We start from the raw sequence: 16,426 nt of genomic DNA, 5'->3' as shown, positions 1-16,426 counted from the left end.
ATTTGTTGTGCTTTTCCCAGTGCCCAAATGGACATTCCAGGCCTGGAAACCATTTCTGAGCAAGGGAAGGGAAGGCAGGGACCCAGCCCAAACACACATGGTTATCCCCCCAGGATCTCCGTGCCAGGCTGCTGTGGAGTCCCTTGAGCCATTAAAGGAATTTTCAACTGCCCTGCCCTGCCCTGGAAAAGTGAAGATTAAAGATACCCCAGGTGTAACAAAGGTTTCTCCCCCATGGCTCCTTGCAGACATTGTGCAATCTTCTCTCTGGGTTTCACAAGTGCATCACCCACTCCATGGTATCCCCTTTCCCTGTTTCCCCATTGGCTCTGGGGCCGGGTGTCCTGTTCCTCTCTTCCCTATGGTCACTTGCCCCCTGCCCTGCCCCCTGTACCACCTACGAACTTCAGACCCTGTATAACTGACAAAAAACACGTCGTGTCCCTCTTGGGCTCCGGGTTCCCCTTTGGCACATGGAATAAACACTTACTGGAAACTGATCTGGGGCTGGGAGCCCTCTGCCTCTTTGCTGAGCCAGCCTTGTAACGTGTGTGGTTGTGTGAGCTTGAATTGCTGCCTGAATCCTTCTCAAGCAGTTTCTCTACAGAGAAGCTGACTGGGATCTAGAAAGGCTGTGGCTGCACTCTGAAAAAGACACACTGTCACAGGCTGGCACTGGGAAACAGCTGCTGCCACTTGTGCCAGGGCAGGCTCTGCCCTCCCTCTGCTTTCCCAGGACCCTCTCCTTGGGTGCTCCCACCCAAACCTCCCCGGCCACCTCAGTGTCCCTGTGCTGGCAGCAGTCCCAGGGCAGTGCACACACACACCAGGCTCTGATTGCAGCAGGAGGTTTCCTTGGAAAAGCCTTTGCCCCAGGAAACCCTCACTTCCCCATCTGTGCTGGAAGCTGAGAGAAACCCCACCCCGAGCCCACCCTGAGCAGCCTCCCCAGGCAGGGTAAGTGAAGGCAGCAGCACAGATTTGTTCCAGCTGGATCCACAGTGAGGAAGTGATGCCGCAGTGCAAAGCCAGCCTTCCTTCTCAGCCATCCCAGCACTGAGGAACATCCTAGTTTGTCTCCAGAGCTTTTGCTTCTGGGAAGGAGATTGGATCAGAATCGTGGAGTTGTGGAATGGTTTGTGTGTGGAGGGACATTAAGCTCATCCTATTCCCAACTCCTGCCATGGGCAGGGACACCCTCCACTACCCCAGATTGCTCCAAACCTCATCCAGCCTGGCCTTGGACACTTCCAGAGATCCAGGAGTGGCCACAGCTTCTCTAGGCACCCTCTTCCAACATCCACAGCATTCTCCATGCATGGGAAGTTTTGTACACTTGGTTTGGATGTGTTTGCTGGGCAAACAAATCTGAACTGATTGAAGCAAAATGTGTTTTAAAAAACCTGCCTTAAAATGAAGACCAAATCCTACCACTGTCCCTGCAAAAGCTTGTCCCTGCTGGCAGCTGTCCTGGCCTGTCTGTGCAGTGTCCCTGCACTGCATTTCTGGACACATCTGCAGGGATCATGGACTCCACCAGCTCTGCTCTCCAGTACCACTAGCAGGGAAAGCAAAACCAGGTTGTCAACAGCCACCCAAGTGTCAACATGGAAAAAAAAAAAAAAAAAAAAAAAAAAAAAAAAAAAAAAAAAAAAAAAAAAGTGAGACAGAGAGAGTCAAAGTGGGAGCTGAGAGACTTTGATGAGGGAATCCAGACAGTCCAGGGCTTAACACAGCCACGTCCAATAGTGCAGTGTACTCTCGGGATGTCCTTCCAGGCTTTAACTGGGATGGCTCCTTGGCTTTAAATTTGGGCAGAGCCTGGCTTAACTACCTCGATTTCTGGTTTCATCTGCACACCAGCCCTCCACTGCCTGCCTCAGCTTGTGTGGAACAGAGGTGGAGACATCCTGCTTCAGACACCTTGAATTGCAGCTCCTGGAGTTTAGAGGAACAGCCTCCTGCTAAATCCAGCCTGTTTCCACTGTATTACAAGGGCCCCATATTGGTGCTCAGCGACCACCACGGGTTTCTCCACCTTTTTCTGGCTCTCAGGTAAAGCTCCCTCCCTTGGGAAGACATTTCACAGCCTAAAAACATGATGGTAACACACAGAGCACCTCTGGCCCTGCCAGGCCCTCCCTGTTCAGCCCATCCCCTCTGCTGTGGCAATTCCTGCCTTAATGCAAACCCTCTCCCAGCTGCCCAAGCACAGACCTGCTCTCCCAACATGTGCAGAGTCCCCAGAGCCTCAAGGAGGGGGGCAATGAGGACTGGCCTCAATAATGGGGCAATGAGAGCTGACCTCAATAATGGGGCAATGAGAGCTGGCCTCAATAATGGGGCAATGAGAGCTGGCCTCAATAAGAGGGCAGTGAGAAGTGTCTATTGGCCAAAAAGCTCCTCCGGGAGCTGATGGACCTTCCCCAGGGTCAGGCTCAGACCAAGGAGCATCACTGATCATTCCTGAGGGCACATCCACGCTGCCCGGGCATCAGTGGGAGCAGAGGTTTGCACGGGCACTGCCCTGCCCAGGGAATGCCTGCCCCAAACACCCCTGGGAAGAGCCCGCCGGTTCCAGCCGAGGTGCTCAGCCCCTTCTCCCCGCTGGGGGATGTCCGGTCCTGGCCGAGTTCTCCTTCCAGCGCATCCCGGGGCCGTGAGGATGTGGCTGCCCAGGCACAGGCCGGACCAAGACTGTCACCTAGTGGCCACAGCGCCGGAGGAGGTGGCGTGATCCCGGCGGTCCCACAGGAATCCCACAGGAATCCCACACAAGTGGGACCCACCGCGCCCGGCCACAGCTGCCGTGCAGGCTCTCCGTGCGGCTCCCCGGGCCACATGCGGCCCATACGCTCAGGATTCGGGCTCTGTTTTCCTTCCAGCAGCTCTCTGTCCTCCTCCTCCCAGCTGGAATGCAGCAGAAAGCTGTGGGAAGCACGGGCTGTCCCCTGCCCTGGACCCTCCAGTCCGGCTGGGTCCTGGCTGGTGTCCTGGTGTCAGCACTGCCAAAAACCAGACAGGCATCAGAGCACTGAGCAGTGGAAATCAGAACTAATTTATTTAAGAAAAAAAAAACAAAACCCAAAACTTGTCAAAAGGAGGGGGAGGCATCGATTACAAGCTCTGGAAGCTCTTGTCAGGACAATGCCAAGGAATCAGCTTTATACAACAGAGAGAGAGGGGCAGCAGAGGCCGTGGCCACCTCCAGCCCTGCCCGAGCACTCCCTGCACAGGCACGTTCCAGCCTCAGCCCCCTTCTCCCTCCACCACCATGAAAGTGCAGCAGGGAGAGGGGGGCCAGGGGTGGAACCCCCCCCCCAGCTCTTGGCCTTCCCCTGCAGCCCCAAAACGTGAAGCCCCAGTGCTCACAATCTGTCCCCAGGGAGCAATGTGGGGCCCTGGGGACAGCAAGGTAAGGGTTGTCACCACCACAGCTCCCAATCCCCAGAGGCAAATTCTGGGGAAAAACCCTCCCCAAGATCCTCCTGATACAAAGGGTTGGACAAGATCCAGTGGGTGCCAGGAGCATGCCCACACTGAGCCCTTGTGAGCAGGCAGGGAGAGAGGAGGCAGAAGGGGAGCTGCTGATCCCACCACCCCAGGAGAGATGTGCATCCCTCATGGGACTCTGGAGAAGCTGCTTCCCTTCTTCCCCCATGCTGGGAGTGAGGAAAACCCAGCAGAACTCAGAGGGCTCCCCCCAGGGCTGGGAGCCTGCAGAGAGCCCTGGGAGCCTGGCCCAGCCCCTGCCCTCAGCCACAGCCCCTCGTGCCACTCCTCTCAATATATTATCATTATTATGTGCAAGTAGTTTTGCATCAGGAAAGGCCAAGCCCTGGTGTCTCAGCCTGCAGCTCCAGCCTCAGCCCTGCCTGCGCCTCAGAACGTCCGAGGGCAGCGAATGGACAGGAAAGACTCCAGCACCCCCCTCCCTCCCCAAAGCCCGGCCCCGGCCCTTGCACAGCCCTGCCAGGACAGTCTGGGTCACTCCTCGCCCTCCTCCTCGTGGTGGTGGTGGCTGGAGGCCGGCGGCTCCTCCAGCTCCTGCTGGTGGTGGGGGTAGTGGTGGGGCGCGGGCCCCTCGTGGGGCATGTTCTCCTCGGCGTTCAGGTACACGTTGAACAGGGCTCCCTCGTGGCTGGGCTCCTTGCCACAAGCCTGGCAGCTGCAGTGCAGGATCTTCTCCACCAGCTTGTCCACCCTGGGGATCTCCTCGTTGCCTGGGCAGTCCAGTGTCACCTGGGCAGCGGGACAAGGACACAGCGGGGTCAGTGCTCAGGCTCCCCTGGAGGGAGGTGTGACCTGCCCCAGACCCTGCAGATTTGGGGTGTTTTAGGCCAGATGTGATGAGTTTCTATCCACAGAAACAACCCCCCCATCAGTCTGCAAGGTGGGAGTTCTCTGGGAATGTCTCATTCCAGACACTCAGGGAAAATCATCAAGGCTGGAAGAGACCTTCAAGCTCATCAAGTCAAACCATCAACCCAGCACCACCATGGTCACCTCTAAACCATGGAATCAAGATTGGAAAAAACCTTCAAAACCATCAAATCCAACCTATGACCCATGCCCACCTTGTCACCCAGCCCAGAGCACTGAGTGCCACAACCAGTTGTTCCTTGGACACCTCCAAGGGACAGGGACTCCACCACCTCCTTGAGGAACTTTTTCCAAAGCCTGACCACCCTTTCAGTGATTTTTTTTCTTATATCTAATCTGAACCTCCCTTGATGCAGCTTGAGGCCATTTCCTCTCCTCCTTTCAGACGAGACATGGCAGAAGAGATCAACCCCGCCCCCCCTCCTTTCAGCACCAGCTCCAGCAGGACACAGCTCCCAGGCACTGCTGGCACTGGAATTTTAGTGTGACAGCAAAGGTCACCCACAAGGGGTGATGCCAGGCACCTGGGTAATTTGGACTAAACCCTCTCAAATGTGAGCTGAAAGTGAGGCAGAGAACAGAGCCAATTCCCCAGGGGCTCTGGGCTCCTCCTGGACCTAAGTTTATGGCTCTGCCAGGATCAGAGGTGACACAGAACTGTGAGGGCTGAGGATGACTGCCTGTGGGAATAAGTTCTGGATATCAAACACAGCCAAATCTCCCAAGGAGGAGCAGTTGAAAAAGGGAACAGTGGAGAGAGCAGGCATGTGGATAAGCATAAGGATAAATAATGCAGGGAATAACAGGGAATGGTTCTGCATATAGAGGGATAATGGATCATTCAGGAGAGCTTCCAGCATCTCCTTCCACCCAGGCATCTCAAGACATGGTACAGTCACCTGAGAGATGGCCTGGAAGGAAACTGTGAGTGGGAAAAGCCCAAAGAAGGAGAAGGACAGGCCCTGCAGTCAGAGCAGAGCTGAGGCCCCATGGAGCAGAGCAGGATACTCACGATTTCCCACATGGACTGGGCTGGCATGCAGGAGTCGCAGTGGACCAGGGACTCTGTGGACTGGGGGAAGGTGTTGGGGACACTGTAGCTGAAACACTGTCCCAGACAGGCCCTGCAAAGACAGCAGGAGGGGTGAGGGCTTAGGGGAGGTGCTGCTCTTCCCAGCAAAGGCAGAGATTTGACCTTTCCCTGAGACAGAGGCAGGACACTGTGCCTGGCTTCTTGTGCAAGCCACAGTCCTCAGAGCCACTCCAGTGCCCCAGAGCCACTTCAGTGCCACCAGCTGCCTCCAGCCCTGGGCTGAGGGTGGATCTGTACCTGTTCTGGATGGATTTGGACTCGCAGCCGCTGTGCCCCACGATCTGGGTGATGTTCTTGGCCTCGCACCAAGCGCTCTTGTCCGGGAAAAGGGCGAGTTTGTTTATGGGTGGAGGAGCAGCCAGGAGCAGGGCTGGGAACAGGGCCCCCACCACGAACCATAACATCATGGCCAGCTCTGCCAAAGTCCTACACCTGGACACAGAGAGAAGAACGTTAGCAGCAATGAAAACTGGCCAAGCAGCCCCTTTCTCCTGCCCTGTGGGAGTTCTTGGTTGCTACAAGCGTGGGTCCATCCCCACATCCCCCTCCACAGCCCCTGCCCAGGCCAGGACAGCTCCCAGAGCACTGCCTGTGGAGTGGGATGTGCTCCTCTGCCTCTCTCCTCTTCCACACAAGCTCTGGGCCAGTCAGATACCTGTGTTACCTCTCCCAAGCTCCATGCCTGCAACAACAGCAGGCTTCTCCTCATTTCCCACCCAGAGCTGGGCTGGGAGAAGTTTGCAAACCAAAAGTGTCACCGCCACCGGAGTCGAGCCAGGGTGGAGAAGTCCCACAGCACAGAAATGTTTTTATTTGAGGAGAGGAACAAGCTCTTCAATTCCTTTTCTCCCACCTTGCCAGCCTTGCCGGGTCCCCTCTCCTCCTGGGAGCGCGCAGCAGGTGTCGCTGCAAGGCAGCAGCACGAAGGGACACGTGGAAACCTCAGCCCAGAGGCTGGAAACCCGCAGGAAAGAACAATACAAGGTTTATTTGTACAGAGCCGCTCCAAGTCTGCAAAGGGTTATTCCGAGGACGGGAACTGGGGCTGCAGACAAGGAGGGGGGTTCTTGTCACAAGGACAAACCTCGCTCACAGAGGTGGTCAGTCTGGAGGACACTCCCCACCCCCGAGAAATCCCCACAAGGTTTCCTTGCTCTGCTCTCCAGCCAAGGTGCCTGAATTAACACTCCCAAGTCGCTGGGGAAAGGCAGATGGAAAAGCAGCACAGAAACGGGGAAATTTTTTCCTGTGTGGGGTTTGGATGGTGAAAGGCATTTATACTTCCGAAAATATTTGTTAGAACCATGTTATTTGTTATTTCCTTCTATTTATTTAACCAGACGACGATCCACAGCCCACACTGGAAAGACTCTTGTTGATTCCCATGGCTCCTGGGCCCAGCCCTCTAACACTTGCTGGGAAGGAGAGTAAAAATGCCCTGTTTCCTCCAGAGTCCTCATCCCCATCCCCTGGGCTGCAGGACCATCAGATTTATCTAAATGATTGAAACGTCCCTCTAAGCACTCAAGGATTTAAGGTCGTTATGGGATTTTGCCCTGTTATCCCTCCACTGAGCTCAACCTCCTGGATCTGAATCAAGAGACAGACGAGATTCTTCCATCCCGTGGCACACAGAAAAGAGAATCCTCATTCACGGGATCTCTGGAGGAATCTTGGGGGGTGTCTGCTAAATTTCCTCATTTTCTGATGATGCAGAACCACAATAATATAATGCAGCAACACCTGCAAAGCCCTGGCTTTGTAATCCTCCCAGCACTTGTGGGATGTGAATCCCAAGAGTCCCTGGTGGGACAAAATACCTGCACAAAGGAGATATTTGCAGGTGTTGGCTGGAGATATGCAGAGGATTTTAGCTCCTGAGCTTGCACTGCCTCTAATGAGAGTTGTGGGTTAAATACATCTGTCTTGAAGAGGACTCTTGTGCCTGAGGTTTATTTCCATTTCAGTAGGGGAATTCTGCAATTTCTGAAGGAAGAACATGGTTAAGTTGTACACACAGACTCACACATACTTGGTTTGCTTTCCAAAACAAGCATCACCATCATCATTCCTCAAATGCCAGGAGCTCTGTCCTGAGGAATCCTGCTCCCAAAGGCAAGTCCGAGATCAGAGCTGGGATGTGACCCAAAGAGCAATCACAACCCCCCGGGGAACAGCCCAAATTCCTCTGGAGTCAGCACACAAGTTCACTTCCACATGCCTGATTAGAGAGCAATTTCCTTCTTTCCTAAGGAAGGTGGGGTTTTTCCAGGTTTCTGTGCATCTCTGCCCAGCTGCAAAGAGGCAAACATTCCTATCCTGTTTCCTGGGATCTGTGTTCCTGGAGGGAGGAGTTCCACAGGGGTGTTTCTGCTGCTCAGAGCAGACCCACTGCCAGAGGCATGAGGGATCCTCTCCAGCATCCCGTGAGGAAGATGAGTGAGGATGTGCTCTGCTAAAGCACAGGACCTGGCCTGGGTTCAGGAAAGCACTTAAACATGTGCTGAAGCCTTCTCCTTTCCTGAGCAGGGGTGTGTTTGTAACCAGGGCCCCACAGGCCCCTTTGCAAGGGGTGGTGGAGGAGTGGGGAACTGGGTACCCCCAGCAGGGGAACCAGGCACCCCTTGGGGCTGGAGCAATTCCAAGTGTCCCCAATTCCTCAGGACACCCTGGTGCCCAGCACTGCTATCCCCCCCCTGCCCTGAACACAACACATCCACAGCACATGGTGTTTTCCTTCTCCCAGGAATGTCCTGGAACCCGCAGGGCTACTTTTCTAATAAGTAACAAGGTTTATGCCAGTGCCTAGGAAAACATCTGATGCAGCTGAGTTTGGGAGGGAGCCGGGGCTGGGAGCAGCGTGTCCATAGCTCAAACCAGTCATGCGAGCAGAGCTGCCACCAACACCATTCATCCGACAACAGCCACAGCGACCGAGACAAAAGCACCGTGTTCCTTCTCCCCCCCGGCTGGGAAGGGAAGGGAAAAAGGAAGACGAGGCACCCGAGCAGGTTTGCAAACTCCCGATTAAATAAAGGCATTGAGCACATTCCTCCGTGACAAGCTAAATTACACGTTGCAGCCCGAAAGGAACAAGTGTGTTCCCCGGCTGACCCGGCGGGAGCAGCCACTTCCCGGCACACAGGGGCTTCTTTCTCTTCCCTGCACCGAGGCACATTTTTTTCCCCGCTAGTCAAAGCTCTTCAAGCAGAAAGTTCAGCTCAGTTCCGGCAGAGCCACCGGCCCGTGAGGGTCTCCCCCCGCTGCCTCTGCAGGGAGCCGCATGGCAGCTTCCTCGCCATCCCTCCGGCAGCGTTTGGGAAATAAATGACTCAGCCCCTGAACCTGGCACATCCCTGCTCCCGACACAAACAACTGCTCGGCGCAGGCACAGCTGCAGCCTCGTGGTGAGCGGCTCCGGAGCCCTTTTCCAGCCCGTGCCCCAGGGGCTGAGGGGCAGGTGGGTCTTGGGGCACCACCCCAGCACCCCTGGGAGAACAGGACAGCTCAGCTTCCCGGTGTGGAGACCTTCTGGTACCACCTCAGATGTTTTGTGTCACCTAGAAGAGCTCCTTCCTCCCATCCCAGCAGTCCCAGCACTCTCAGGAGTCCCTCCAGCAGGATAACACCAACACCTGGGAGCAGCTGGGAAAATCTCCATCATTCCATGGGCCAGAGGACAATCACTGGAATTACCTCGGAGGCCACATTCCCACCATCCAGACCACAGCTGTTCCCAGACATTTGGAAACCAAACACTTCTGGAGGAAAATAAAACAGATCTAATCAGTTTTACCCTCTTTTTCCAGTGGGAAGTTTACACCATAACACAAGACAAGCTTGCAGGTGGACATGGGGAATGTTTCACAAGTTGTTTAATGTGTTTATAGATACTTTTCTTATCCAGGATCTTGCGATTCTGCCAAATACAGAGAACCACAAACACAGGTAGATTGTGCTCACGGCCACACACGAGGCACCGCAGGCTCTGAGAGACAAGAACCCCCAAAGCTTTATAAGCATCACTTGGCCAAGGCTCCCAGCCTGGGAACACAGAAACAGGGCCCACTCCATGCTGCTCCCCAGGGATCCAGGCCCTTTGTGACACACCGGATCTCAGCAGAGATGGACAAGGTGAAGGTTTTGGCTCCCGGTCTGGGATCCCCTCCCCTGTGCTGCCTCCCTGGACACAGGGCTGTCCTTCCTGAGGGATCCAGCCAGGCCCTGCCTTCACTGGGCCAAGACACCAGGAGTGACCCCAGGCTGGTGTCAGACAGAAGTCACATCACTTTGTGTGTTATTTGTGCTGTTTGGCTGACAAGACCTGCCACATGGAGCAGAGGAGGGCCCCAAGATGCTCCATGCCTCAGTTTCCCTGGTTGCAAGAGCAGGGACGGGGAGCACTGAGTGAGCTGATGGGTGCAGGGAGTGTGGAAAGCACAGGGAGGTGTTTGGAGCACCAGACTCCCTCGGAGAGAAGCAGCTGCCAGGGCAGGAGGGAGGGCTGGCTGCCAGCAGCCCTTGCCCCACATTCCTGGGGGGAAGGTGCTGGGGGAAGGCACAGGGCAGGTGGGAGCCAGGTGGGGACAGCGTGTGGGGGAGTCACACCAGGACATGGCGCTGCAGGGGAGGGGAGGGAGCTCTGCAAGGACTCGCTCCTGTGGGATCACTGCTGTGTGTGCAGGTGGCCAGGGGAGACCTCACTGCAGGAAATGCTGAAAGCAAAATTATTATTTAGGCACCTAAAAGGATGCAAAGCATCTGCTTGGTGGCAACTGGAAAGAAACATCCCAGAAAGATCCAGGGCACAGCTCTCCTCAGGCTAATCAGGGGATTAGGTCTGTCACTTCTGAGAACCACTGGGGATTGGCTCTTAGGAAACTCAAACAATATTTGCTTACATGGAACAAAACAACTTATAAGCCAGCATTATTAAAAGGAAAAGCGTAAATCTCAGCTGCAAAAAACTGAAGTGACTGTGTATTGAAAAACATCTATCAAAACAACAGATGTTATTTAATACCTGTTCTTATTAAATACTTCCCCCTTTTTGAAATTTGCATTTAGCTAAAACTTTACAATTTTGGGGACCCTTACTGTAGTGACTGTAACAGCCCAAAATAATCTGATTGATATGGGCAGGGGAGAGGGAAGAGAACTCTGCACTGAGAGTGTCTGGAGGGAATTCTTCAGGACAGCAGGACACAAGAGTGCTTAACTGAGCACAGAAATCTCTCCCTAGCTCAGAGCTCCAGTCTTGCTTCGCTGAGCTGCAAAATCTGGGGAGAAATTACAAAAAAATAAACAGGGAACTACCACAGGAAGACATTTGATATTTAACAACCACAAGAATCCATCCCAAGAACTTTTTGATAAAGGAGCAAAAGCTGTGTCGTTTCTCACTGTGGACCTGGCTGTGTCTGCTCCTTTCAGAAGCAGATGTTAGAGCTTCCCTTTCTGTAACATATTAATTTCCACTCAAGCATGGTTGGGCAAGTCACACAAATAAAGCAGAAATGAAGAAAAGCCGTGCAGCATTTTTAAACCCTCTGCCCTCCCCATGTTGGCCAGAATGTCAAAAGATGTTGGTGCACTGAGAGTTTTAATCTGGCTTCTCGACCATGCACTGAGCACTTGGGAAACTCATTTTTTGCAGCTGGAAAAAAAAAAAAAAAAATCCAAGCTGCTTTACCTACAAAAGTCATTGAAAAGCTCTGGACTTAGGCTTAGGATGGGGTCCTGAAGGAGCTCTACTAGAAAAGGGACACACTAATGGCCTGTAGAAGAAGCAAGAGTCATATAAACAGTTTCTGGTAATTTATTTCAATTGCTCAATTTCTTCAGCATTAACAACAATCACAGCCAGGAAAATGCATCAACCCAAAGCTCAGGAACAAATCCTGGCCCCACACCTCCACTCTCCCTCTTCTCACAGCACGGGGGGCTCTGCAGCCCCCAAGAGCAGCAGGACGAGTGGGATGGGAGCAAGGATCAGCTTTGTGGGGAGCTGGAAAATGAGCCTGGGACCAGATCAGCTTTGTGGGGAGCTGGAGAACGAGCCTGGGACCAGATCAGCTTTGTGGAGAGCTGGAGAACAAGCCCGGGATGAGGCTGGAGCAGCTCTGGGGAGCAGCAGACCAAGGAGCCTCAGCTCCCCGGGCAGAGGGAAGGGTCCAGCTATGCCCAAGCCCTGCACAGGGCAGGATCCGTCTGGAGCTGTGGCTGGAGCGTTCTCAGCGCTGGGTCGGAGCCGGTGCAGCTGATGTGAGCACCCGGCACTTCCCAGCACAGCTGGGAGCAGCGTTTCAGCCCCAGGCCTCCCTCACAAGCCCGGGCCTGAGCGGGGCCCGGCCGCCTCCTGCTCTCCCCGAGCTGGTGTTTCCCACACAGTCCCACACAGCCCTATACCGCCCCACACCGCCCCACATGGCCCCACACAGCCCTATACCGCCCCACACGGCCCCACACAGCCCTATACCGCCCCACACGGCCCCACACGGCCCCACAGAGCCCCACACAACCCCATACAGCCCCACAGAGCCCCACACGGCCCCACATAGCCCCACACAGCCCCACCGGCCCCACACCTCCTCACACGGCCCCACACGGCCCCACACAGCCCCACACAGCCCCACCGGCCCCACACCTCCTCACACGGCCCCACACGGCCCCACACAGCCCCACACAGCCCCACATAGCCCCACACAGCCCCATACAGCCCCACACAGCCACACACGGCCCCACCGGCCCCACACCTCCTCACACGGCCCCACACAGCCCCACATAGCCCACACAGCCCATACGGCCCCACACAGCCCCACACGGCCCCACACATCCCCACACATCCCCACACGGCCCCACACGGCCCCACACAGCTCCACATGGCCCCACACAGTCCCACACAGCCACACACATCCCCACACATCCCCACACAGCCCCACACGGCCCCACACGGCCCCACACAGCTCCACATGGCCCCACACAGCCCCACACAGCCACACACAGCCACACACAGCCACACACAGCCGGCCTGGGGCTGAGGGCATCAGGACGTGCAGGAGGGTGGTGGGTGTCCAACAGCTCCTTTGAAAATCCCACAGATAACAGGGATTTTGCTGCTCTCTCCAGCGCTGTCCCTCAGCCCTGCGAGCAGCAGTTTCCCACCCAGTGAAGGGAAGGACCATCTCCTCCTCCAGCACAGCACCAGCGTGGGGAGCCTGAGCACCTCCCCGGAGCACCTGGCCCTGCTGGAGCTCGGGCACTGCCGTTCCCTGTGCGGCCAAAGCCACAGCTCTCCCCTCCTTGTTGGGCAGTAAAGCCCTGGGAAGGGCCGCCGGCCTTTCCCCGGTCAGAGCCGCAGGCAGGCACCGGGCACGGCCCCGGGGAGAGCTGCTCCCTGCAGGGCCCGTTCTGCTTCCACTTAGAGTGAGGTAAACTGGGACCGGCTCCTCCGAATGATTCCACTGGTGCAAATGAGATCAGAATCTGGCACCGCTTGTCTTACTCAAAACAAGCCTAACTGGAACCAGATAAAACCAGTTCCAGCGCAGAGTGGCCACCAGGATGATGATTTTTTTAATTCCTGCAGGCAGCGAGGGGAGCTGTCTGGGATGCCAACCACTCTGGCTTTCGCCTGCCTCGCTCATTCATTACCAAACTTGCATAAAAACCCAACGCAGCGGGGTTGCGCCTGCAGGATCAGGTTCCCAGCTGCTGGAGCAAGAAGGGGAAAGAGGAAAGGAGAAAAGAGCTTGTGGATGGAGCTGTGGATCTTTCAGGATCCTCCCTGCTGTCCCCCTCTCCCTTTATACCCGTTCAGGCCATATCTTGGTCACAGCAGCAGAAATTCAGTGACCTGATGTGGTTTTGAAGAGGTTTCGCCCTCTTTTAGTTTCTGCTTTACACCACACCAGCCTCCTCAGTTCTGATAGCATAAACCCAATGTGTGTTATTTACCCATGGCACTGACCAAAAGCAGACAAACACATGGAAGTGCAAGGCCAGAGGGGTTTGGAGGTAATGTAACAGCTCATGGCCCAGCTGGGATTTTCAGTCGCTACCAGGGCTGACCTCACACTTGACTTTTAGACAGTTTCTCCTAAAACTGCAGGATTGGGCCCACAAAGAAATCACACTGTGACTCAAACAGCACTCTCTTCCCCCTCTGGACAGGTCACCTAAGGCTTAAACCACATCTAAGAGTGACCCGAGCACGGGCTCCATCCTGGTGCCATTTCCAAGGCTCAGCTCCACAGGGCTGTGATCCTGGCTGGAATGGGGGCAGCAGCCCAGCCCAGCTCCACAACTGCTGGGATGGGTGCTGGGCTGTTCCCTTCCCACCCTCGGTGCTAATTTATGTCCAGGAAAGCCCTGGCCCCCACGGCCCTCCCTCCCTAAACAGCCCTGCACGGGAAACAAAGGTCTGGGGAACAGCAAGCACAGCCCTGCCAGGGCTAACAGAGGACAGACCACCCCTCCCTCCCACTCCAGAACTCCCCCAGAAGGACAATTTTGTCAGCTGTTTGGGGTTTTAAGAGTCTGATTTGAGCGGGTGTGAAGTTTCTTTGCCCTCAGCCGTGCTGGACCCCTGTTACTCTGCTCCTTGCTTTGTCACAGGCGATCTCCAAGCCCGGGTGTTTTTCTCCAGCAGACTTCAAAACAAAAAGAGCAGGAGCAAGACCCGAGGACGGAGCAAGAACCTGGCTCTGCCTGCCCCGTGGTCGGATATGGGATCTGGCAGAGGAACTGCTAAAGCTTTAATGGGAACAGCGTGGAGCTTGGGCAGGAATAACTGCCCAGGAGTTTCCTCTGCTCCTCGGGCAGGTTTCCCATGGCTGCACCAGCTCAATCCGCCCTCGGCAATGCCAGCGCACGGAACAAGCAAAGTCACTCCAACACGGGCAGGTCTTCAAGGCTCCTCGAGAAGCACTTTGGCTCAGGGCCCAATCCTGCACCTCCAGAGCACCCAAAACTCCCTCCAGCTCAACTGTTTTCCTTGCTCCCCGAAAGAAGGCCGGGCACTGGGGAAGACTTCGCTCGTTTGCCCTTTTTGTGAGACCACAAACTCCCCAGGCTGGAATTCAGCACAGAGAGGTCACGCCAAGAGCCCGGATTCTTCTCAGGGCTGTTTGCAAACACTTGGGATTTTTATACTGAAGGCAAATTCCATTTCCCATCCTGTGGTTTGCAAATTTGAGGCAAGCAGCCTTTTATGAGATGGGAGACTGCCTTCAAAAGGCAGAAGTGCCCGATGTATGGAGCTGATTTTTGGCTGGCTGGACATTGCAAAGAGGGCACCGAGTTCTTCGGCTAAAAATACAAGGGAAAATCTGTGTCTCTTTCTATCACTAGGATCTTTCCCACTTGTTTCAGCAGGGTGCAGATTTTTCCCAAGAAAAAACCCGAATGGAAAAGCTACGGTGTCCTAAATCCACGAGCGCTTCACACAGGCTGAATTTTTAATTTGTTGGGGTTAATCCTGTATGTAAAAGTTAGATTGTGGAATGGAGCAGAACTAGCTGGTGCCCTCGTAAGAGAAATGTTAGTAGGCAATAAGGGATTGTCCAGATCAACTTTAATGCAGCCTGAAAGCCAGCTAAAGCATATTCTGTTCCCAAAACACCTACCAGAGAAAAAGAGAAATCCCTTCTGATCTTAAAATGTTGTATAGAACAAATAAAAATTGCTGCAAATACTGAGACAAACTGAAATGCTATGTTGGGGTTCAAAAAATAGGTAGGGATATATTGGATATAAGCTTTACAGTAAGTGCCCAAAGTATTTCCATGAAACAAGGATGTAAATTAATCCCCGGGATGAACTTTTCAAGGAACAAAAGTTTACTGCCTTGCCATCGGGAAAACGTCTTTCTTTTATGATCGTTGAACCACCCCGCGTCCGCTGGTGGTGTGGTTAATCGATACTGAACGTTCCCGTTCTTCCCTCGGCACTTTTTGTTTCAAACCCCGACAGGGATGGGAAGAAGGGAAGGAGGGAAGGACTCTGTACCACAGATGTGCGACCGACACAGCGCGGCTCCCCGGCTCCCAGGCTTTTATTCTGTCTGAGCTAAAGCGGCGGTGGAAATAGTTTAACGATCGCAGAGCAGATCCCCCCAAAGCCTGCCTCATCTGCAACCTATTTCTGCCCGTGACAACATCCTCATCCTCCCGGCCATCCATCACCGGCGGCGGGGGGAGAAGAGAAACGAGAGAGGAAAAGAGACGGAAAATCTGGTGCGGGGGAAAAGCAGCAGGTTCGGGGCGGGGGTGCGGGGGGCACACAAAGCCAGGGCTACTCACCAGCCAGGCGACGGCGGGCGCATCCCATGGGGTCCGGGGCCCAGCGGTGCCCGGCGGCTGCCGCATCCCCGGCGCGGCGGGGCGGCCACGGAGGGAGGCGCGGGGCGGGCGGGAGCTGCCGCCTCCCTCCCCCCGGTGCCGGCTCCGGGCGGTGCCGCCGGCCCCGCCGCTCGCGATTGCACAATCGGGCTGGGAAGGGAGAGGAGGGGAAAGGAGGGAGGGACGGCCGGCGGGAGGAGGGAGCGGCGGCGGCAGCGCCCGCCCGCCCCGCCGGGCGCACCGAGAGCCCCGCGCAGCCCCGAGGAGAGGAGAGCAGAGACAGCCGGAGCCCCGACAACCCGGGCACGGAGCTCGCCCACCGGCCTGGGCCGTGGAACCCCCGGCAAAGTGTTCGAGCTAACGGGGAGAGCCCGCTGGAATCGCCCGGGCACAAAACGAGGGGGCTTCGGCCAGGAGAGCCTAAAGGGAATGTCCCAGCACTTGCTCCTGCAGTGGCATAAACTGTCTGGATTGGGCTCACTGAACGCCAACGACTCTTATTTAAACGTAATTCGTGATAGAGTCCGTGGGGCAGAGTCCTGGCTGCAGAAAAGACTTTGGGAAAGTTCTCCACCACTAGGGATGATAGTTTTCTCTTTTGGTTTTCCTT

General features: G+C 55.3%; 1 protein-coding gene across 1 annotated transcript; it reads right to left on the bottom strand.

Annotated features, from left to right (window-relative positions):
- Window positions 1-2,832: 2,832 nt before the first annotated feature.
- On the bottom strand, window positions 2,833-15,885 carry LOC310917944 (neuroblastoma suppressor of tumorigenicity 1-like). The gene is made up of 4 exons (XM_083876585.1): window positions 15,778-15,885; window positions 5,714-5,908; window positions 5,396-5,507; window positions 2,833-4,242 (listed from the first exon to the last, which is right to left on the bottom strand). Exons 1-4 carry the CDS (start codon window positions 15,798-15,800, stop codon window positions 3,988-3,990), a joined length of 585 nt encoding a protein of 194 aa, XP_083732711.1. The 5' UTR covers window positions 15,801-15,885; the 3' UTR covers window positions 2,833-3,987.
- Window positions 15,886-16,426: the final 541 nt, after the last annotated feature.

This window comes from Zosterops lateralis (assembly GCF_965231275.1).
Source record: "Zosterops lateralis genome assembly, chromosome: 22".
NCBI classification, from domain to species: domain Eukaryota; kingdom Metazoa; phylum Chordata; class Aves; order Passeriformes; family Zosteropidae; genus Zosterops; species Zosterops lateralis.
Note: the sequence above shows the minus strand (reverse complement) of the source record. Positions and strands in the feature narration are given on the sequence as shown.

What these genes read in the sequence shown, in the direction of transcription:
- LOC310917944 (XM_083876585.1), bottom strand. Translation starts at nt 15,800, where the DNA reads ATGCGCCCGCCGTCGCCTGGCTG. An exon ending in CGCCCGCCGTCGCCTGGCTG is followed by an intron (nt 5,909 to 15,777) that starts GTGAGTAGCCCT and finishes CTCTGTGTCCAG; the next exon opens with GTGTAGGACTTTGGCAGAGC. An exon ending in TCCAAATCCATCCAGAACAG is followed by an intron (nt 5,508 to 5,713) that starts GTACAGATCCAC and finishes CTGTCTTTGCAG; the next exon opens with GGCCTGTCTGGGACAGTGTT.